This window comes from Protopterus annectens, chromosome 2.part1 (assembly GCF_019279795.1).
Source record: "Protopterus annectens isolate FY-2018-M chromosome 2.part1, PAN1.0, whole genome shotgun sequence".
NCBI classification, from domain to species: Eukaryota; Metazoa; Chordata; order Ceratodontiformes; family Protopteridae; genus Protopterus; species Protopterus annectens.
The window spans coordinates 345,290,386-345,315,572 of record NC_056729.1 but is presented as its reverse complement, the minus strand read 5'-3'; the positions used below and the strand labels follow the sequence as shown (position 1 = coordinate 345,315,572).

Sequence of the window (25,187 nt, the reverse complement as noted above, 5' to 3'; positions counted from 1 at the left end):
CTGTTAGAAATACTACATCGAAAGAAATCCTAATCCCTCCGCACCACATGCTCCAGAGACCTCAACCTCATTACCACAATCAACAGAACATGCTGGAGGGACAGGATCATAACCCAAACACTGCCCATGCTATGGAAGACACTTCCCATACATGTCAAGCAGAGCACCTCAATGGACCTTGATGAGTGGACAGGAAATAGAAAATTCACCCCGGGGATCACTTCAGTGGCTCTGCTCAACAGAGGCACTAGGAACCAAGGTCGGGTGGCACAATCACAGGGTAATCCTATGGGATAGGCTTGTAAAGGCTCCAGGGCCATTAGCCTAGTACACACTCACACCTATGAACCCTAGAATCCCCCCTCCAACCAGAGCTCTCTTTCCATAAAGTCCTACTCCATTTTCCTATTTGACAACAGAATGACTTTCAAAACCCATTTGTCTGAAACAATCAGGGTTGGATATGGCAGAGAGGAAATTCCTCTTTTCCAAGAGACCATTCCTCATACAGCAGATTCACCCATTTCCACTTGTTCTTCATTGCACGCCGTTCCAAACAGTAATGGCATCAGTTCCTTCTTCCCAGGTGGAGAAGGGGTTTTATTCAAGAAAAAATAAAATGCTAGGAAACCAGTTCTGCATCTTTCTTTACTAAATGTTTGACAGTTCCCAAATTAAAAATGTCACTTCACAACCTGTTGCCTCCTCTTCAGTTTCCTGGCAACACAAGCTTAGAAGATATTCCTATTCAGCCAAACTTCACAAGTTTCTTAAAGGCTGTGTGTGTGTGTGTGTGTTCGGATCATATCTTCAGTTCTTTGTCTTATCCTTGCACCAAGAGTGTTCACAAACTGTCTAGCTACAATTATAGTTCATTGAAGCTACAATTATAACTCATTGCAGCTTACAGGGTATCCACATTTTTCCGTATTTAGACAACTATCTTTGTAGTCTTTCAAAATGTCAGGGATCGCCGTCTCGGGCGAGATCTCTTGCACAAGCTAGGTTTCCAAGGTCTCCAAGAGAACATTCAAAAGGTCTCTATCAACTCCCTTACACAGGATCGTGTTGGTGGCATGTTAACTACGGGCTTCAATTCAAAGAGCTTTTCTTCCACAGGAAGAACATCTTTATTTAGATGTTAAGGTTTCCCCACTCAGACTTTGGTCACTGCAAGAAAATGTGTCAGAATTTTGGGTCTCATGACACTTATGATTCTCAAGATATCCCTGGCAAGACTCCACGTAAGATACGGTGGAGTCTCAAATGTCTTTGGTCTCAAAATCAACACAAATTATCTTTTCAGATACCAGTATTGGGGTTTGCTGGAAGATAAAGATAGTCTCCACCAAGCATTTTAAGTCAATGTCTCCCCTTACCCCTCCCCGCTTCAAAGCACTCACCACAGATGCTTCAGACTTTGCTTGGGGAGCAGTTTCAGGAGAGATAACAGTGCAGGGGGAATGGGACACAAAGGACAGACAAGCACATAAATATCAAGGAGATGCTTGCCCTGATCAAGGCACTTATTTCCCTGAAACATCTTTGTTCCCCAGGAACTCCATGTTGTTACAGACAATACCACACGATGAAATGGCATGTTAACCAGCAATAGGGTAACAGATTGTACCCCCTTTGCAGACTAGCCACGTTAGCTTGGGATATAACTTCACAGCACAACCTCACTCTATAAGCAGTTTACATTCCACCAGAACAAAACTGTGTGGCAGACAAACTGAGCAGGACCAGGACAGATCCTCACAAATGGAAAGTAGATCTGGGTTGTTCCACGATATGACCCATCTGTGGGTAGTTCCTCAAGTAGACCTCTTTTCTGTTTGAACAATCAGTTGGCAAAATTCTGTTTCATGACTCCGTGCAAGACAACCTGGATGACAAACGGCTTTTCTTTGGACAGGAATGTTCCTGTATACCTTTCCACTAATATCCAGCTGTTCGTTGGCAGGATATAACCCATATAAGCTATGGCTACAGCAACCGCAATCATTTGAACATCTACTGTTTTGGTACTTACACAACTGTACTTTCCTCCTCCTGAACATTCTTTATGTACTCTCCCCACAGATTGTGTATTTATATGTAGTTTGCTCCTTCCCACTTTTTGAAGTTGATTTTCCATTAACTGCTTTTTAGCAGCTAACAGCATTAAACACAATAGGGCCTTACTGTGTCTAGGCAATTCAGTTTCTGTACACCAGCTCAAATAATTTTCAATATTTCTGTCCAAGTAACATGGAGTATTTTTTTAAAAAAAACTTGCCGCATTCCCAAAAAACTTGTTCCCATGAACACCTCTTTCCCTATCACACCTCCAGCAATTGTAACCAACCAGTGGAAAATGTATCTGAAGTCTACTTAGGGCATAAAAATACCCGTGCAAAAACTTCCATGCTCCTAGACTTTGTTGCATACTTGGGAGGCACATAAATTTCTCCCATTGTTTCTTTGCACATTGCCTTTCCCTCTCATTTGTTACAATGCACTATTTTAGCTGCCCTACTAAAATGATCCCACTTTACTTCTGCTTCTGTTCCAGACTCAACCATAAACTCTACCAGAGCTCATCTTTCACTCACCACACCCACATCCGATTTTTCTACACCTACAATCTGTATAAATCCTTGGTAGGGATGGAAGTCTCCAACCTACAGGCCTTGAGGACTGCAGAATTTCTGGTCTTAAAAGTGAGTGCAGTGTACAGAGTTTTACACTGCAGGAATGTTATAACTGCATTGCCTAACTTTCTCCACTCTCTAAAATTACACATTTTATCCTAATCAGCAATGATACTACAATAAGGAAACTGGAGAGTCAAAGTAAGCTATCACCCATTTTAATCTCTCCTTCTCTCACACAGACAGGAAATGGATAGCCAATCTGTGTACTAAGAGGCAATTTTTGTTTTCTTTTTTGAAAATAGGTGGTTAGGAGAGTACATGGCTCTGAATGACAACAGCAAATTGAACATATTAATACAGCCATTGGGACAGGGTGTACAGATGTGGAGGAAGCCAGCTAACAAACCATTGTGACCATTATATTAATTAGGCCAGATGTGCACACATTAAACACTGGCACATAAGTTTAGCCATTAGAGCAACTGGAGTAGGGGAAGACTATGAATGACAGCAACAAATAATGTATTACTGTGGTTATTATAGGGATTGGGGTGGAGTGTGTGGCTCTGAATGATGATGAAAGTGAACTGAAACATTACCCTGGCCATTACAGCAAGCAGAAAGACCACTAAAAGCAGCAATGGTACCTTCAAAGACCGTTTCATTTTTTTCCTCTTTAAATTGGGTCAGGTATTTTTATTTTTACTAGCAAGACATCAGACCTTTCCTTTAAATTACTATATAACCTTTACATGAATCAACTCAAGGTTAATTTTTTAAAAATATTTTTACACAAAATGGATTATACATAGAAGTTATTTAACCATTTCAAAACCCAAAAGATGAGAGAAAAGAATTGCTCTGTCTTTAGTAACTAAGGACTTAAAAAATATATATATAAATTAAAAAAAAAAAAAAAAAAAAAAAGGAGTAGCCTACGGCTGTCTGGAGGTTTGTCTGAGCTCTAAAGCACCAACAAATATGTGAAGGCACCTGTTCACTGCATTATAGGAAACATACTTGGCATGCTGTACTTGGCATCTTAGGAAGTGATTTGCCACGTGGACCTAGTTAATTTGGATATATTTAATCAAATAAAAACACAGAATCCTGTCAGCCACGCTTCTAAGTTCAGGCAAAATTGCATCAAAAGTCTTATAATTCAACTGCTGTACAAAAGCAAATTCCAGTAATAGTACCAAACTGAATACAGCAACAGGCAGATGCCAAAACAGCAACTGTATTGAAATGGCGTGTAGTCCATGTTACTGGCTTAAAAGGACCATGTTCAAACTGCTCCCTTTACACCACCCAGGCACATCTCATCTAACAAAGCTGGGCTAATTTCGCTAATAAATTCAAAATGTGTTTGTCCAAAGTACCACCTGTTAAAAACTGATTTTTGATAGCTTTGTCCTCTCAGTCCACAGAAAGCAACTGTGCCAAGTTAACAGCCTAGGTGAGATATGTAAACACACTGTGGAACTGGAGTCAATTCCCTCACATAAAAAACTAGACAAACATGTCAGCACACATGCTTCACCTATCACACAAAATAAGGTCACAATACGCTCCCCTCGCTAAACTGGACAAGGAGGTGGTCAAGGTCAGGTGCCAGGATTCAACAAATCACGCATACACTCAAGTACCGTTTCGACTCTGTCATAGTCTATGATGGAGTTAATGACTCGAGACATACCTCTCTGGGCTACATGGAGAGAGACATGACAGAACTCTGTGTCCCAGACAGGTACGTTCCTAGTCCTAAGCAGTACCCTTCCCACATTGAGGATGATGCCAGAATATAAACAAAAATGAACGACTTCAACAACTGATTTAGCTTCTGCTGTCAGTCTAGGGGAATCCAGTATCTGTTAGCCTGGGAGGATGCAGTAGACAGACCTAGCTGCTTTGCTAGAGATGGTCTGCACATATTCCTATAGGCTTTCAAACACTGGCAAAGGGCCCTTGCCTTCTCCATGGTGTCTTTTTTTAGACTATTTCTAAACGAAAAATTTTCCAACATAAAATCTAATGCAGACAAACCAGGGTCATACTGCTTAATGCTAGACGTTTAAACACAAAACTGCACTCCCTGGAAGCACTCCTCACCCTGAAGGATGCAGACATCTGTTCAATTTCTGGGACATGTTTCAAGCCCACTAAGAGCACCCTGGCTGTGCAAAGCTACAATATCTTCCAAAAGTTCAGACCTCAAAATGAGCGTGAATAGACCAAAGGATGAATTTCAAACTTCACATCATTCAGGAAATATGTGCCATGGTAAAGCTTATTATTCTATCAACTTGGTAAAGTTATAAGAGAAATGTTTATGAGGGGACAGTGGTCCAAAATCAGGAGCAGAATTCTAGCCAGTTCTGGTGTGGATTGGCTTTACTGGCCTGAACACAACCATAAAGACTTAAAAATAGTCAAGGAGCTGAAACACAATGTCCTGAACGGGGTAATTTGCATAAATACAACTGGCCTCCACTGTAGGGGGGTTATGGTATCACACAGTAAAAACTCTAGCTTGTCTGACTTTTCCTTGCAGTTTTTTTATAAACAACTTACATGCAGATATATATATATATATATATATATATATATATATATATATAGAGAGAGAGCGAGAGGTGTGTGCAGATATCTACATACACAAATATACTGTGGAGTTTTTCTCCCCAAGCAATCAATGAAAAAGGACTTTTCCAAGTCTGACTTCCCCAGTAATCAAAAGCAAACATTCAGATGGGTTACCTAATCAGCTAAAACTGCATCCTTTTAGCACTAACTAGACTACATTTAATAGTTCAGTCAGGAGACACCTAAAAGAACTCAGTTTGCAAACACAACAGTGTTTCACTCTTGGACAGGGGGAACAGGTGCTGATCATGGAAACAAGGGCAGAACTTGGCTAGGCTTGTAAGAGTCTTAGGGCCATTACCTAGTAACTTCCTATGATTCTATAACAATAGTAACAAAAATATTTTCAGAGAAAAACTGTATGTTTAGCAGTTGCCATTTAAGTTAGTGAAATGTAGTTCAAGGTTCGATTCCCTCAGTCAGTTTGCCTACTTTGTAAACTTGAGCAAGTCACTTAACCAGGGCAACTTTGGGCTAGACTCCTCATATGGTCCTCAAGACTACAAGATTAGTAATGGACTTGTGCGTTACCCAGAGTGCGAACGGAATTGAGCTACTCTTTTACTGACATTGCCATTGGTATGAACTTCAAAATGTTGCTTACTTGAGATGTTTCAGCTCATTTAGCACATTATACCATTTCTTTATACTGTTCATGCAATTAAACAGAAAACGTACCGTATACATTTGTAATGTAGGTTACAAGAACATGAATTTTCAGAGATAAGAAAATTTCCTCTCTGTTCAAATGAGACTCAGCTGAGGTGCATTTATTTCGCTGAAATTTAACAGTATGTAGTAGACATGGACACAAAATATTTTTTTCCTGGTTAAAGGAAGACACATTACTATGACAGTGCACCCAGCTGCTTTGTCATCATTAACAGTCAACTCTGGAGATGCAACTTACGATTCTGGGTACATATTAACCCCCCCAAGGAATTACGCAAACAAACAGGTGCTTGTGCGTCACAAAAAGGAGCCCACAAGGAATTTCATCCTTAAAAGTGGCTTTGACTCCATTAAGAGTGGACCAAACAAAAATCACCACTACATAACTTTACTTGAGATATTGGAGAACCCAGCAGATTTGATACAATACCTAGAAATCCTACACTACTGGACACGGTTATTACTAAGGAGTGATCACAGTCCAATTGCCTGCTTTTTATTTAAAGAGCCTAGTTACTGCAGGCAATTCTAGTTCACCAAAATTCGCCAGCTGAATAGGATACTGTTAATTTAATACCATTACTTTACAAGCTGATGTCATGTGTATTCAAGACAACACTTTTCAATGAGGTTGAAACACTTCAATGGTAGTAAGTGTCTCTAGTATCAATCATTTCTTAATTTGCCAAATTCCAAAGATAAACCAATAGTTACGGAAAATATACAGTCCACTACAGTCAGCTTTCACAAAGAAATCCACAGACTGGCAATCAAGGAAGCAAAACCTATACAGCTTACATGGGGGGGGGGACACAGTTGGCTGCTTAGCATAAAAAATTTCAGACTATAGCTGGGACAGCTTAAGTAAGAACTGGAGCACCATCATATACTATTTCCCCGATGTAGCCAAATCAATAAGCGTATTTTGCATCAAGACCAATTCCACAGCCTACAACTTTCAATCCCTTTCCTATTAGTACATTTCACTTCATGTCCGTCTACATTCCAACTGACAAGAGAAAAAAAAAATGCTGTTACGAGGGAAATTAGAGTTCTTAATGACTTGCACATATTATACACTTACCACTTAACCAAGGTACAATATCCTTAAAGCTAGCACCTAGACTGTCATACCAGGAAATACCCTAGCTCAGGAAATACAGCTACTTGAGACATCTCTCAAACCGTAGGTCACTGTACACAAACCTTCTCTGTTTTTTTTTACTACAGCCCCACCCACCCACCCAAAATATAGCCTTCTTTCCGAAGACAGATTTGACTTAAGTGCTGGATTCCCACGAGGGTCAGTCTTGTGAGTCTTTCCCTCTAAATTTTCTTTACTAAATTTCCTCATTACCAAACTCCAACTATCCCTTTTAAAGGAAAACAACGGGATATCAAATCAAATCTCTACCTGATGTCTCCCTAAAATCCTGTTATGTGATACAGCCTCAAAACAACCACAGCTTTAAAAAAAAATTCACTATTCTCTTTTACCGCTTAGGCTTCATACCTTTCCATACTGTTTGACTTTCAGTTTTAAAACAAAGATGAAAACTGTCTAGTCGTCTCTTAAATAATGATGTCACATCTGCCATAGCCCTTGCTGAAGATCCTGGGAGGTTTCCTCCCCCAAAGTGACGTTAACACTGCCTTATTTGCATGCTGTACAGAATCCCTGTGATCCTCCCACATTGTGATGTCAACACTGCCTTTCCCAGCCCACTGTTAACCTAATAAATGGACTAGGTGCTGTGTGGAACTCCTTTTCTGTGTTAGCAAATCTGGTCGACTCTATTCATGTGAAGCACTTCTTCACCAGCGTTTTGCTACTTCATAAGTAAGGTAAGTCTTATTACTTCTTAATAGTGTATCCTAAATGTAATTTGTCCCTGTTTCTATGCCTCCCTAGCCCTGATATTGTGTCCTCCCAAGTTTTTAATTGCACATTAGTGGAGTTAACTTTTTCTGTTTGTAAGGGTGCCACGTGCTTCCCTTTTGCAGCTGCATTTTTAGCTTAGCCTACTTATTTTCATTTTGATCCAGGGTTTATATTTCCCCAGTTATGTTTAATGCTTGATGAGTTATGGCGGATACTATTTGCTAACAGAAGGGAATAAGAGAAAGTGGAATGTGTGTGTGTGTGTGTGTGTGTGTGTGTGTGTGTGTGTGTGTGTGTGTGTGTGTGTGTGTGGGGGGCTGCTTACAAGCCAAAGCAGAGTGCTCTCCAGGGGAAAATGAATATTGGCTCAAACAGGTAGACACATACTCAAAGTTAACTGTAGCTGTTTGCAGACAGTTCAGACCCGGACTGCGCTTTTCCGTTTGTGCCTTTGTCCCACTTCTATGTATGGCTTTGTCCTAATTTCTTGCGCTGAGGTTCATAGGTATTTCAGGATCAATTTATCCTTGCTTTTGAACCAGATTTCTCTGCTTGGTTAGTACACTGTTATAAAAAGTAAAAATCTAAATCATTGTAGAAGTAAAGCAGTGCGTGTGTCTGCGTGTGTGTATGCACTACCATAATTTATTTTAAAAATTGACTCAAAAAAGCATGTGGGTGCTGTCATGCAAGTCTAAAATATTTCAAGTTTATAGTGCATCATTTGTTAGCTATTTAAACAGGAAGGGAAAATAAGTGGCAGACTGCTTTGCAAAGCAGGGATTATTGCCAGTGCTATGTAGCTTGGTTTTAAATTTGACAGGAGTAGTGCAACAAAAAAAGTCTCCCACTGTAAGGAGGAAAAGGCTGACAAGCAAACAGTACATTACTCTGGTCACCTGCTGTGACGAGCTGTCAATCACATGCAGATAATGGGTCAAATTACCCTTGGCTCTTTGACAGCTAGGGAAGGTAGGTGTGAAGTGGGAGGGGAGATTGCTTGAAGAGCTAGATTTCAGCTCTCACAAAAGAAAGCAATTTAGCATTTCTAAGATGAAAGGGCTAGAAAATGCACCTTTCAGTTCTGTAGCATTTGCACTGCTTGTGTTTTAAGAGGTCATTGAAAAAGGATAACATTTTAACCAAAAGTAGGGGATTTTAAGACTGCAGTGAATGCCTGTTAAGTCAACGAAGTGACAGCAGCTTAAGGCAAAACGTGGCAGATCTGATGCAATTTTTTCGAGACAAATAATGCATTCTGGGATACTTAGAGGCAGAGTAAACAGTCTGAATTTTTTCAATATGCCAGACCCCATGTGGTCAGAGTCAGAAATTGCATCTAAAAATATCTTAAAAGCTCAAAATAGTCTCAGAGTGCTATTAAAATGTAGGAAACATCAAACCATGATGAAATTAATATGTTTGAGTCTGAGGGCGCGGTTGTCCTTTAAGACAGTATGAGGTTTCTGGAAGAGGCACCACCTCCTCCTGTAGTTCACAAAGTTTACAGTATACCTAAGCACGTCTCTTTCTGGCTATCAGTCAAACAAAACTGAATCCCACCAAATCAGCTACTATGCAGTCTGGTACCAAACATACACCGATCCAGTTATTACAAGGCATACATAAATAATTAAAACCCAATTTCTTAACCATAAACAGGGCTGTGTGGTTTTCAGTTTCTGCTACAGCTTTCTTGTTAATATTCACATTCAAGTCACTATATCTAGCAGATTGCCCAGCTTCTGAACAATTCTCATCAATAATCACCTACCATTATCCCCTTAAGTACTCTGACAAAAGTGAGCTTAATGGGAAGGGGCTTGCCCTTTAACCTGGTGAAAAGCATTTAGAAAATCTGCAACACCCAACATCCTTCCTGACAGTATTACGAGCCAGCAAAATCTGCTCAAATTCAAGAAGAAATTAAAGCACTTACACCATTGATATCAAGTTACTACTAATAACCTCTTTCTACAATCCAGACATTGCAAGTAAGGCACAAGCCCATGTAGTTTAAACAGTAAAGCTCAGTTTTAGTTCAGACCAACATAAGACAAGACTAGGCCCAGTTAGCAGGGGGGAAAAACTCACTTCAGCAATTTAGACAAACCCGTTACTTCATTTCAGTATAACAAACAGGAAATTCAAAACTAAATTTCATTTCAGTGCAACAGGGAGGAGACACTTCAAATTGTTTATTTTCAGTAAAACAAAATAGCACACAAAACTGGTGTAGTACCTGCAAGTCCACAGCCTTCAGCACACAAGCTGGCGAAAAAGCAATGTTTCTTACAAAGGTATTCCCAGCTATTAGGTGCCCCCCTCAACTTTAAGAGCAAGAGAGTCCTCTCACACTTGAGAACCATAACAAGAAAAATCTTTAGACAGTAGAAAACCATCACTTGCTATAAATCAAGTGATCTGCTGAAGTTAAATTCTACACAGTTCAGGCCTGAACAGACCTAACTAGAAATGCAGCACCAGCATTCAAAAACCGAATCCCAGTACTGCAGATAGTGCCCCCTGACACCTTGCACTTGGGGTAGCTGCCCCACCTTAGCTATGCTCTGGTCTCTCACTGGTCTGCAGCTATGCTCTGGTCTCTCACTGGTCTGCAGCATTTGATCAAGTGATTACACACTCCTTTAAGGCAGGTACCCAACTTTCAACACAATACCCCGCAGTCAGGAAATACCTCCAACAGTAGTTTCTAGTCACACAAACAAGCTTTCACTAGTACCATCTTGAATGCCTCAGTTTATTGATATAGTTGTGGTGAGAAGGCCAATGTCAGGAATCAGAAAAAGTGACTAGTGGAGTACCACAGAGGGGCTGTCTTGGGTCAACTATTCTTCAGAGTGTCTACTCTGACACAGCTAACAAAACAGAACACAAATCCCCTTTTAGTTGTTTAAGCAAAGAGGTGTGCAGCAGTAAAGAACTATATACATACAAAAACAAGCAAAATGAAAATATCTGCGCACAAAAATATATAAATATACAGAAATGATACAGTGAATAACCTACATGGGATACTCCCCATATTGCCAAATGACTGTAGTCTATCAACCCCCCTAAAAGATAACCTGCCTAACTCCAGGCTAATAGGACCTCCTGCCCTCCTATACTAACCTTATTCATCAAAACTAAACTACCAATAATCACAATGAAATACTGCAAATTGTGTACCATTCCACTTAATAACCAAAGAACTAATCTTAACAGCACAAATGCAGTGGCACTGTTGCTGTTGTGTCTTTCGGCTTTTCCCGGTTAGGGGTCGCCACAGCGGAACTCCGGTCCGCTAACGATTGGCAGTAGACTTTTATGTGCTGAGTTGCCAGCCCTGACGCACAACCTTCAACAAAGGTGCGCCCATTCACGCATGTCTCCACACAGAAGATGCTTTAGCTGAGAACTGAACAGGGCAACAGCTTACTGTGAGGCGACAACGCTACCGCAGCACCACAGCAGTTCAAATGCAGTGGCACTGTATTACTGCAAATTCATGTCAAATATATTGTTTTGTGTAAACTGTTACCACAGCTATAGTTAAAATGTATTCACTGTAAATTCATGTCAGATTTGAGAATTTATAAGTTTTATAAATTTAAATATGCATATGAAAACTGTGGAGCTTTTCTCCCAGAGCCTCCGCTGAAAATGGGAGGTGTGACCCAGATGGACTACCATGGTTAAAAAATGTCAAACAAATAAATATAAGATGTACAGAAACGCTTGCCTGACCTGTAAAATGTTTGGATTATATAAAGTAGTTTCTGAATAAGAGACAATATAAATAATGCTTAATTTAGTAGATCATGTTTATACAGCAGTTTCAGCCAAGTGTAGCATATGCTAAACTCTGAACAGGAGCACATTGGCAAAAGCAAGTAAAGCTGCTTTTTAAAATACTTAAACTCTGCAAATGACTGGTTAAACTTTAGAAGTGAAGAAAGCATGGCATCATGAAAACAAAACCAAACAAAAAGAAAGTTAATAAACAAGAAACTAACACTGGTCTTGTGTGACTTCTATTTGCAGCGTATTTCTGTCACCTAATAACTTTTGACTATGTATTCTGGGGTCATGTCATTCTAAGCCTATTCCTCAAGTGTCCTTCCAATCACCACTGTCATTTTCCTGTCCACCTTATCTGTATCCTTCCTGAGGATTCTGTACTGCAGTATCCTACCCTCAAGTTTGTGATTTATGTGCTTGAGCACCATACTGCTGCGTTTTAGCTTCACAAATTGCAGCTTCGCTATTCACTTCATTAATTTGGCGACTTCAGCTATATACTCATCAGTGCCCATTACAACGAGGTGACAAGCTCTCAGGTTTGTTCCCTTCACTGTGTACACCAGCATCCTTCTGAACTCCTCCACTGTGGTTTGAGGCTGTAATTCATCTTAGGGGTAAGTGTGTCAATTCCCCAGGCAGTCTTTTCTTTTGCTAGCTGACATTTTATTTCCTGCTCCACCCCCTTGAGCATTTTGCTACCCGTTGTATGCCAACCATCAATTCCACCTTAACCAGCTCGGTTTATTTATCCATGTACCTCATTTTATTTTATGTTTAAGTTGCTAATTAGTATCTCATTTTCTGGGTACGTGAGCCGGCCATCACACTTTATTCAGCCACAGCCTAGAACAGAAGGCTCGTACTGCTAAACAGTTGCACATTAAAATCGGAAACTTGTACTGAATTTTATTTATACGAATTAACTTGCTTGCAAACAAGTTTTTATTATAACAAGCACAACCCTGGAAGTTGAGGGACAAAAGGTGACTGTGGCTTTAAGTGCTTTAGCATTTTACCTCCCTCTGTCCCTAACTTTCACCCTTATAGGGGTGCTGTCTTTGCTTTCGTCTTCAACATCCACGTGTGCCTAGAAATCTACATCAATAGTTTACTGACTCACAATGGACTTGTTAGTCTAAAATCCTGAACAGCTGTGATGTAAAACCAATGAAGGTCATAAAAAAAAAAATGTACCACTTTGTTAAAGAAAGTTTCTTACTTGAAAATGGAGAGGACAGAAAAGGCAACAAGTAACGATTTCAGAAGCCATTATTTATATGCAAAAAAGAAAAAGCTGGATTTAACATATCTAAAAGCATGGAAAAAAACAGATGAATTCATCTCCAATAGCTTCATTTATGTACTGTTGTATGTGGGAACTTGAGAACAATGCAGTCACCCCAAAACAGAGATGTGTAACTAGTCTGGTATCAATTCAGAGTAAAGGTGTTTAGACTGGGCACCCATGTTAAATTCAACGCAGAGAAAAAGTGAACAAAAACTGATGCAACAAAAAACATATAAGAGAATATGTACTGTGCTCCAGGTACTTAACCATTTAGCATATTAAAAACAGCGAGGAAATAAATCAGAGAAAAAGAAAAACTTAAAATCCAGATCTAGATCAAACACCGAATACTAGTTACATGGAAAAAACACTCTAGTCTGGAATGAGTTACAAGTTGAGGTTGGAAAGAAATTAAGACACTGAGACAGTTTAAAACTTAGGGCCAGCAGCATTCAGGAGGGCTCAGTCCATAATTATTCATCTCCATGTTCATACAGGTCGCAACAAGAGTGATAGGAGCAGATGCTGACCATTACTGCTGCAACCTTAATCCAAGTCAAAGTGGACTCACTGTAAAACACCGCTTACCAGAACACCATGGAATAGTTTAAGCTGTACCAATTCATTAAAAATATACACCTTAAAAATGTGTGTGTGTGTGTGGGGGGCAACTTCTTTAAATTACATGACCAGAAATTGAAAGGAATTTTAAAGAAGTCATACAAGTTGCATTTACAATAAGACACGCTAGAATTCACAACTGTTGTAGTAAACCTATAATTATTTGGGTTATATCCTGACCAGGATACAACAGCTGTCAGGCAAGTCTTCAAAGTCTCTGTCTCTCCCATCAGACCTGCAACTAGGGTAGTGTCTTAAGATCCTCAGGGAAAGAGCAGCAGCCCGGGCTCCAATTTTTTTGAATATTTTCTTGCCCCCCCCCAAAAAAAAACAAAATAAAATAAAAGGGGGGGAGCCTGCACACACTGAGGAACACCACTTTTTTTTTTTTTTTTTTTTTTTTTAAAAAGGTAAAACTATTTAGGATCATAGGAAGTTACTAGGCCAATTGCCCTAGGGCCCTTACAACCCTAGGGAAGTTCTACTCTTATTTCCACAATCAGCACCTACCGCCCCTATCCATGAGGGACACATGTGGAACCCCCGGGGTGAACTTGCGGTTACCCATCCAATCATTCAGATTGCATTTGAAGGTTGCCAATGAAGGCGCTCCGACGTGAAATACGAGTTTGTTCCAAGGGCATGGCAACCTCTGGGAGAGGAATCTGTTCCTCCAGCAGGTTCTATTAAATGCCACATACCAGGTTAAGGACGTTAGAGCAATTAACCAGAGTACCATTTGAGTTTCGGAGATGTATCATTTCCAATAAAGCAGGATCAGAGATTGCCTTGTATGGAAGGCAGAGATCGCCTCAGAGTAGTCTGTATGAAACAGAATGAAGTGACAGTGACTTCAGATGATCCATACAAGACATATGCTAAAGACCTAGAATTTTCCTTGTGAGGAACCTTTGTGGTCTCTCCAATTGCTGCAGGTGCTTGGAAAGGTACAACCAATTCTTTTTTGTTTTCTAGATGCAATACCCATACTTATAAAACGAACAATATAGAATGCTCTTCTTACCAATGTGAAGACGCAGAAGCAGCCATTGTTAAGTACACAAAGAATGGGGAAGTATTATACATTAGGTAGTCTGGTTTCTAGCGAGTGCAGGAAATGATCAGAAGAGGGAACAAGAGAGCATCCAGCAGCACTGACTCCAGGAATAAACATGTCGGGGGAATGTTAAACAGGTATACAAAGCTAGTTCTAAACTGCTACAACAGACAGCCAAAGGGGAAGTACGATGCAGGTGTACTGTATAGTCGTCTGATGGGGAGTACTAAGACAGGTATAAAATCTAATGGAAAAGGTGATGCCGATCCAAGCACAAAACAACCAGCTTTTCATACATGCAAAATAGGCAAGACAAGCTACAGATACCCAAAACAAGAAGTTATGAGGAAACAGAGCGAAAGAGAAAACAAACACTGTATGCAAGCTTCACTACTGGAGGCAAACCCTCTTGTGCCACCAGATGAGCTGCCCACACTGCCAGTTTAAAGAACACAAGGTTACTAAATAAAAGCAAGAAACAAAACTAAATCAGACCTGACTTCAGATTAACAAGACTGCTGTTCCAGTGACTGTACCAAGTTTTTTTTTTTTTTTTTTTTTAATTGCAACTAGTAACCAAAGCTGGCAGTCCAGGCTGTAGGTTTGCATTGGATAAGCAGCATTCAAACAAACAAAAAACAAACATTCAGCAGCTACAACTCCACACTTTTTTTTTGGGGGGGGGGGGGCTGGCTGTGAATTTCTTAAGCATCTCCAATTGAATACTACGCTCCTAATCAAATGATGGGTACAGCCAGGTAGAGAAGACTGCACAAGCCAAAGTACACACTATGTTTTATTGTGATGCTGATATCCAATCTACAAAGTTAACATCCATCAAGCGAATACTAAAGGATACAGTAACAATGTTAAAGTCCATTACCTTTTAAAAAGTTCAGACAATAGTGCAGAAAATATAATCCATATTAGCCTACATAGGAGGCAACCAAACTGAAGGAACATTCAAACAGAAAATGCAGACAGACCAAAACCCTAACTAAAGCCACCATAGGATCACAGACTATTATTACGCTATAGACCGAGAGGTAATTTTAATCCTAGCTGTTTCATCCCAATGTAATAACACAGAAATGTTACTCAATACCAAAGATTGAATTTAGTGATGACTGCACATGGCCAGGAGGGTTGTTGGCACTATCCCCAGTAAGAATTTACAGTGCCCCATCCACTCATCCGGGTTCTTCTTGAACAGTGTCATAGAGGTGCTCTGTTTCACATGAATTGGTAGCCTGTTCCAAAGATGTGGCAATTGCTGAGAGATAATCTGTCCCTCCAGCATGCCCTATTTAAGTCACAGGCCATATTTAGGTCCCTGCAAGAAGTAGCCCTAGTCCCATCTGATTTACGGATATGCAGCAAGGTTTAGGTCTTGAATTTCGCTGCAGGCCAGGCATAAGTCGGCATGATAATGAGTATAGTGACAGGGACATTAGTCAGTGTAAGGCACATGCTGGAGCCCCTTGATCGTAGTTAGAAACCTCTGAGGTCTCTCTAATTGCTGTAGGTGCTTAGTATGGCACATGGCAAACGGGGCGTTACTCAACTATGGGCCATATAAGTGCCAATTATTGGGGGGGGGGTTATAACTTCTTTGGCTCTCGAAGCGATGCCTTTACTAATCAAGTGTGTCACATAGAAAGCTTTCCTTACTTCAGTAGACAACATAGTGGGCAAAGTTAAGGTCGCAGTAAACTTGTGATCCCAGGTCCCTCACCACTTCATGGGTACTTAGGATATTGATTTGATAGTGTGAGGGGACATTGTTTGTGCCGAAGGGAATGATTATGCATTTCAGTTAAAGACCTTGACTAACAAACAGTCGATCTGCGCAAGACCCTCCTGCAGTATATTGACAATTTGGGAATTCATTGATTCCACCTAGTTTGCAGTTGTCTACTAACTTGGTCAGCCACACCCCCTTAGTTTTGACCCACACTTCTGAGAAGTATATTCCAAACAGCATGGGGCCCAGAACCGATCCCCTGTGGCACCCGGCTGGTAACGGGTCTGCTGGTTGATGTGGAGTCATCCACTTGGATAGTGCGAGTCTCCCATCTTACAACAAGGGGGTTTACATTCAGTTTGTCAAGTTTATCAGTAATGTCTGAATGGGACTTTATTGAAAGCTTTTGCCAGGCCGAGGTATGCTGTGTGCAGATCCACCCTCATCAATGGCCTTGGTCACATTTTCAAAGAAATCTACCAGATTTAACAGGCAGCATCTCCCCTTCACGAAGCCAAACTGGGTAGGATCCAGGGTTTGAAGGTCACTTATGTTTTATTTATGAGGTCCACAGCGATACGTTCCACAGCCTTACTGACGAGGCTGGTCAGGCTTATGGATCTGTAATTCCCCAGGTCTGCTGCTAGACCACCCCTGTGGAGTGGAATAACCATTGCTGTTCTACATTCCATAGGAACAAAGCCTGTGGCTAGGCTATGATTGAAAAGGGTACTTAGTGGTGATGCTAGTTCATGTTTTAGCCCGTTTAGAAGACAGCATGGGATGTCTTCTGATCCCACAGAGGCTGCGTTTTTTGCCTTGGACAAGGTAAGTAATGGAGGGCGGCTGCAGTGGTGCAGCAGTTAGTATTGCTGCCTCAACGCAAGAAGTTCTCTGGTTCCATCCTCGGCTGGGGTGCCTTCTGTGCGGAGTCTGCATGTCCCCCCCCATGGTTACGTGGGCTTCCTCCGGGTGCTCCAGTTTCCTCCCACATCCCAAAGACATGCTGTAGGTGGATTGGACACTAAATTGGCCCTAGGCATGCGTGCGCCTTCTGTGGAAGGTTGGGCACCGGGCTGGCAACTCGACACCGTAAAACTCCACTGCCAATCATGAGCAGACAGGTGATCCACTGTGGCGACCCCTAACTGGCAATGTTGCAACAAAGACCACAGAAAACAAAACACTGGATACGTTCCTACTATGGTGAAACTGCCCACAACTAACAAAATAAGACAAAAAAATACAAAGGACTGGCATAACTTCACAAAATCTGTTAGGGAAAGAATACCAAACAGATAATGGGCCTGGATAGTACATAGCCATGACAGGGTGCAATTAAGGAAAAAGGCACAAACGTGGGGAATTCTGAAGAAAGGTGGCATACTCACAGGAAAAAGGAGAAGAAAACAGGTTATCCAAGATGGGCAAGGACAGAGACCAAGCCCTGTTTTTACCAGAAATTAATCAGAGTTCACTCATGCACAACCAGTTAAAAGTACCTCAAATAAGCAAGATGCTACAGGAAAATAACATGAGTAGACAACATAGCAACACTGCACCAGAGTGTCTCTGTTCAAAATAAGGGGTTGGGAGGGTGGCCTAATGGTTAAGGTGTTTGCCTTATAAACACAAGGTGAGGGTTTGAGCCTCACAAGGGATAATTGGCTAGGCTTAAAATGGCTTGCAAGGGCAGTTAGCCTAATACTAATCTATGAACCTATCACTCTGTGAACCTAGGTGTTCTGCCATGCCACCACATGTGAACCTAGGTGTTCTGCCATGCCACCACATGAGCAAATCCAAGAGTGATAAGGCACAAAAAATTACTAAAACGTGTCAATACTAGCCCTTACTTAGATCTAATAATCTTTATTTTAGCAGTAACAGAACAAGTAAACCAGATAAATAAGCAAATTATCACCTGGGTGGCTTAAAGTGAATGTACATATTCGGAAGCTTTGTTTCTCAGGATAATGATGCAAGTGATGTTGCTTAAAAAAAAATTATGCAGACTTGGTCATTCACTGCTTACTCTTTTTGCCTATACACATGCCAAAATGCTGTCATAGCAGGTACAAGATGACAATTTTTATAAGCTTCAAAAAATGACGGCTTCTTTCAGTGCTCATCCTGCAAGATCTAGTTGAGAACTTGCCTTTTTGGGGAAATAAACTCCTATTCATGCAGTTAAGAGGGAAGTCCAGTAACATACACATTAATTTAGGTAGTGAGGCAATCTAGGTTTTTGCATTTTGTGATGCCATCGAAGGGGTTTTTCAGGTCCAACAAAAATTTCAGAGAACTGCCCTTTAGATGAAATGCAAAAAACATGCTTGCATAAAAACTGCAGTTTGGAACTGAACACAACAGAGAATTTTAAACAGGCTTATCAAGTGTTTAAGACATGGATGGCAAGAAATTCACCTCAAGAACAAAGCGAGAGGTGAATCTTGGCACTCATGTCAAGAACACAAAGGTTATGATGAGAGACCCTATCATAACCTTTTGTAGTACACACAGTTTTATCTACTTCACTTACTATCAGTTACAGAAAAATAGCACTGTCACACCCAAACCCTCCAAAATGAACACGCCCACGTACTAAAAACAGACTCAATGTTAAAACTACAGTATTTTTGCATCTGTTAAACAACTCCTCCCCTCATCATACTGTATAGTAATACACCACCAAAATATGAAAATGTAGTCAAAGACTTTGGTACTTGGATTGGTGGCTCTCTCTTTTTTGGCAATCATGACAACAGTCCATTAGGAAATATTTTTTGGTAAACATCTGGGTAAAATAAAAATATCATCAAGGTCTAAAAAGATAATGTCTCCCATTTACTCTCCATTGAAAAATACGAATTACAACAGAATGCCACTTTTGGATGTAGCTTACTAAACACATCAAATAGAAAGCCCACAAAGGTTCCTACCAAAAACATCACAGGCCTAAAATCCTTGAGCTACCAAGGCAGGCCGAAAGCCACATCACTTCTTTCAGTATCTGACAGACTTTTGAGGGAAGATCTTGGTCTCACTTACCCCACCACTGGAGACATGAACATCCTGGGCATGTAGTTTCTTTGCAAGTCCAATACCCCAACCAATACTACAGCACTGGTCCTACACAAACACCAACACATATCTTGGTCTCACTTACCCCACCACTGGAGACATGAACATCCTGGGCATGTAGTTTCTTTGCAAGTCCAATACCCCAACCAATACTACAGCACTGGTCCTACACAAACACCAACACATATCTTGGTCTCACTTACCCCACCACTGGAGACATGAACATCCTGGGCATGTAGTTTCTTTGCAAGTCCAATACCCCAACCAATACTACAGCACTGGTCCTACACAAACACCAACACATAAATAAATCACAGCAAGAGATACAGGTTTATAACTCAACTCCTACCAAACATTTGGAATAAACTTGCCCTGCATGTTAAGCAGCGCAACTCAGTATCTTCCTTTAAACTGAAACTAAACTAGCACATCACTGACTGGTATGGCCATCCAGGAGAAAGGAGGAGGAGGTTAATGGCAAGGTGTTAAAAGGTCACAACCCTTGGAATATTTACCAATCTAAAAAGTATAAGAAGCATACATATGGCTCAACAAATGTATTCATTTGCTACCTATCAAGTTACTAATCCCACTTATTTCTGTTCCCAGATTCCTAATAAATTGCCAGAAAAGGATCTTAATTCACCCATCAACCCATGTATCAAGTTACTGATCTAGTTATTTCTGTTCCCGATTCCTAATCGGTTGCCAGAAAAGGATCTTAATTCACCCATCAACCTATGGGGGGAAAAAAAAAATAATACCACAATTTGACAATATTCACACCATCTTCAATGTTCTTCTCACCCTTTCTTTCTGAAAATCACTACTCCCCTTAAAACATTTAAACTCACCCCACCATTCCTACAACCAACCAAATTAAACGCCACCTACTTCCTAAATATTTCCATTATGTCTATACACACATTTAATGAGCCAGAACCACCACCACCCACTGTCAGACAGCAATCACAGTCCCATCTCAACAAGATGACATTTGCTATGGAGTTGCCTGCAACAATGATCAGAGTAACAAAGAAAGTAAAGACTCCTACTTATTACGTACTGTACATTTTAGGACTGCAGGAAAGAAAAACAAATAAGGCAAACCACAAAGTATACATGCAAAAGCAGTTAAAATTCCATAGTCTTGCTCAAGAAAATATGTTATAAAGATAAGCTAGTACCTTAACCTATTGCCTTTCCCATGACACGCAGGTTCTCTTCCTGTCACACAGAAAATATAAACTCAGAATAAGGTCACTCACTACACCACTGCTAATAATTTACTACTCCCAATCCCAGACTATGTCAATGTGCACTGCTTCAAATAAACAAAGGCACACACACACCGGACCAGGTCCATTTTCAGCAGAGGCCCAGGGAGAAAAGCTCCGGCATCAAGTTATACAAACACAGTACAACCAGCACAATACACAAAACAGGTTAAATCATGTATGCTGAGCGTAGTAATATAACAAAAAATTAATAAAACACTCCAGGTACAAGAAGATATAGAACATAGGTAAAAAGACAATGTCAGTTATACATTGGTAAGAGAAGAAAATATATCAAATAAGATTCTACAGTTAAAAGTACCCTTTCAGATGACCAAGCATACAGGGGATCAGAGATCCAGCATGTGATCAGAGGAGAGTTTAGAGAGTTAATAGCAGTATGGGTAGGGTTATGTGATACAAGGGCAAAACCAGGTACTAAGAAGATGAGATTTGAGGGAGTTTTTGAATATGGATGTGAAGGGGGCAGTGGACACAGATAGGGGAAGAGTGTTCCAATTTCTGGCAACGGTGTGGGAGTAGAGTGCTTGCCTTGCACTACTGTTAGCCTTGGTGATGGAGAGGAGAGATTTTTCACTGGATCTTGGGTACTGGTTTGCATTATAGACAGTAAGTAGGTTGGATAATGAGGGTTTTTTTTCAGCATATTTGAGAATATTGTAGGCTGTGCTCAGCTGGTGATAGTTAAGTAGCTGTGGTAGCTCAAGCCACTTTAGTTCTTTCAGTGCAGCACAGTGATGGGTTCTACAGGTTGAGATAGTGGCAAACTTGGCTATTTTACTGCATGATTCTAGTTTGTCTAGGTCACACTGTCTGATTTGGGTAAAGATTGGTGCCGTGTATAATAAAATTGAGAGGAGGTGGCTTTGTGCAAGAGTGACTTTTGTTTTTTTGAGAGAGAAAGGACTTATGCCTGTATAGGGAGCCTATTTTTTGTGTACTAGTGTTATGGTATGTGAGATGTGAACATCAAAGTGGAAATTGTTTATTTCAATGCCCAGAAGTTTGGTGTGGTTAGAAGGGGAGATTGTGGTGCCGTCCTTAGATGTTATGGTAAAGGAGAGGGGTTTTCTATGAGGAGTAAATAGCAGTAGTTTTGTCTTTTTAGGATTTAGAATTAGCTGGATACCAAACATCAATTTTTCGACTGAGTTAAAGGCATCTTGAGTAAGTGTATGTAGGGTGGTGGGAGATGAGGCAGAGCAGATCAGGGTTGAATCATCCGCATATTGTATGAGTGTTGCATGTTGTGTAGAGCTACTGAGGTCATTTGTTAAAATAGAGAATAGTGGACCCAGTATAGAGCCCTGTGGGATTCTAATGGTGGCTGGAAGTTGTGTAGACAGAGTTCCTTTCCACTGGACTGATTGTGGCCTGTCAGACAGGTAGCTTCTGAACCAGGCTATAGTAGAGGAGGTGAAGGATAATGATGTTAGTGAGTCTAGTAGAATGAAATGGGAAACCATATCAAATGCTTTTGAGAAGTCTAGGAAATGGCAGATACATATTTGTTATTCCTGTGAAGGATAGAAGGGCTGTGATGTGGACGGAAACCATGTTGTGTGGTAGATAGTAGATTGTGTGTGTTAAGAAATGTCATCACTTGCAAGTGGATGCATTTCTCAGGAATTTTGGATAAGGGGCAAAGGAAGCAATAGGTCAGTAGTTGGATAATTCATAAGAATTACCTCCTTTATGGAGAGGGATGATGCGAGATACTTTCCAGAGTTTGGGTATGTAGGATGCTAGTATGGAACGGTTGATTAGGATGGAGACAGGATATGATGGGGAGTCACTAGCCATTTTTAGGTATGCAGCAGGTATGTTAGCTGCCAGTATTCTCAGTTACTACAACGGAAAACTGGTTTATGCATGCATTTATTTATTAGACATTTGTTGACCAGGAACGTCTGACTGGACCGGGAACCCATTTTCAGCAGAGGTCCAGGGAGAAAAACTCCACAAAAAAAATACAAATGAAAAAAATGCATATGACAAAGAAAAACAGAGTTGCTAAACTTACAATTGGAGTGTAGCTTATCTGTCATAAGTGTATTAACATAACAGACAATTGCTACACATTTCCAACAGAAATCATAGCAAAACAATAAGGTAAATACATTTAGTTTTGTCAATTACAATTCTTAAGATTATTGATAAATATAGTGAGAATGTACATTGGATTATCATTTACAGACATTTTGATTAGATGGGCTGCAGATATGCCATTTAAACAGGTTATTAGAAATAGATTAGCTAATGTATAAATACACAAACACACACATATATAGGTAGGACTAGTAGATAAATGTGATCCAGTTTAACATACAAGTCAATTTCTTAAGAGATGTTGTCCTCCTCTACCAACAATATGTAAACATAGCTATATTTTCAAAAAGCTCTTCAAATACACACAAATTTTATCTTCACAAAAACCTGACAATCGTATGCAGAAATTATTTTTTGTTCTTCCATTATGCTCATTTTATTCTGCTGTTCCAAATTGCAAAACTAACACCACAAACATACAAGCTAACTTCACGAAAAGGAAAACATGCACAGCATACAACCATATGCCCAATGCTCTGTTCTGTGTAAAACCACTACCATCCACAGATAAAAAAAACATAGGCGCTGATGAAGACTTTACATTGCAGAATCCTACACCCTAGTATCAATGATCGCTCTGAGCAGCTGCTGGTAGATGCCCAACGAGAGACACATGCACACCGCCTATGTCACCAAAGATCTTAACTGCAACCAAACAACAACATGCGTTGTGAATTACAGAATACTTTCAACTCTTGTCATTTAAAACATGGCAATATCAATTCCACTGATTAAAAAGCGCACAGGCCAAACTCGTGGCTAAACACACAGGCCTTCAAAGATAGAGAACAGTGACATACAAATAGCTCAGCAAACCAGCACAGTTTAAAAGGCAAAAAAAAAAAAAAACGACTCACCCATCCAGCATGCGCTTCTTGCTTGCAAGCTCATCTCCTATATCCAGTCGATGCCGTTTAGACATACTGCGAAAATAAACAGCAAACTACTCAAAGAAACAAAAGACCACCCGGCGAAACTTTATCACTAAAAGAAGAAGAACCCCACAAGACAGCAGCTTAAAGATGGCCGCCACTGTACTGCGAGATGATGATTGCTGAATGCGCATGTGTGAAAGAGATCGGGAACACTGACAATTCGACAGTCGGAAGCATTTCGCCATGCACAGGAACTAAATTGTGAGGAGAGGTTGTGTAGTTTTGTGGGTGGTTGTAGGCTAGCAAATCCTTAGCAGATGTCTCTCAATTGTTTTTGATGGACACGCCACTTCTTAACTTTCAACTGTACAGATTTCTGCCTCATGTTTTGGTCCATTTTTTATAAAATTGTGGTTTTCTGGCAAATTAGTGATAAATCATTAAAGATTGAAGTTAGAAAATGACAGATTCAATACCTTTCAGAAAAGTCATGTTAATATAAAGCCTGTTATTCTATTAGCTTTCTAAGTTTTTAAGAGCCATATTTAAAAATGTCCCCTATTTTGGGCCTTTGTCCCACCTTTATTCATGGCTTTGTCCAGATTTCTTGCTTTTAGAGGCTGAGAGTTATTATTATGCACCACTTACTGTTACCAGAACATTGTGCAGCATACCTGTCAAGTAAGGGTACCCACGTACCTCATATGAGGTCTTAAAAAGTTCATGTTCCTCCAAGCTCCACATTGAAAGGGTCTGTAACACATTCAGTGTTAGGATTAAGTGAAATCCATGGTAAATAGAAACAAATTATGTTAATTCACTAAAATATCTTTTTAAGTAAAACCGGCATATTTTAACCATCCTATGACCTTCCTAGCTGAAGTTGTTAGTAAGCCATTAGTACATAATCCACATTATGATGGCCAGTGTTCCTCATTTTGGAGACGGAAGGTTGAGAGCTATGTTGTGCAGAGTAGCACCTGGATATTTTTCAGTTTCTTGTTTTATTAACTGACGTACGCACATACCTTTTAGTTATATCCAGAATTTTGCATAACGTTCCCGATTTTTTTTTGCCTTGTTCCTCCTATTTTTTAATTGTCTAGCAAATCTGTTGAATATTGTAGTCAGTCAATAGTACTATATATTTAGACGTTCAGAAAATGCACATTGATGTAAAAACTGTTGATCTGTTAAGTTTTCAAGAGAGTTAGTAATACTTAAAATACTCACTGATTTTTTTTTTTTTTGACCTGTTCCCACCCCTATTATTTTTGATTTTGTCCAAAATTCTTAAGCAACGAAATTGAGAGGTATGCATGCGTGCTGCTGCAGGGGTGTAGTCAGTGAATTCCATTTTGTACTTAAATGCTTACTGCTATCCTCTAACCCACCTGGCATTTAAAAACTGCCACCTCATTCAACCTGCTGCCTACCCCCTTCATTTAGTGTGTAACATTTTCAG

The 25,187-nt window shown here is 40.2% G+C and overlaps 1 protein-coding gene across 1 annotated transcript in view; it reads right to left on the bottom strand.

Annotated features, from left to right (window-relative positions):
• The window catches only part of DHX15 (DEAH-box helicase 15), a 1,215,680-nt gene extending 1,191,778 nt beyond the window's left edge, over window positions 1-23,902 (bottom strand). Inside the window, exon 1 of the mRNA XM_044062183.1 lies at window positions 23,705-23,902. Coding sequence (XP_043918118.1) covers window positions 23,705-23,769 — 65 coding nt within the window. The 5' untranslated portion in view covers window positions 23,770-23,902. The remainder of the gene's footprint in view (window positions 1-23,704) is intronic.
• Window positions 23,903-25,187: the final 1,285 nt, after the last annotated feature.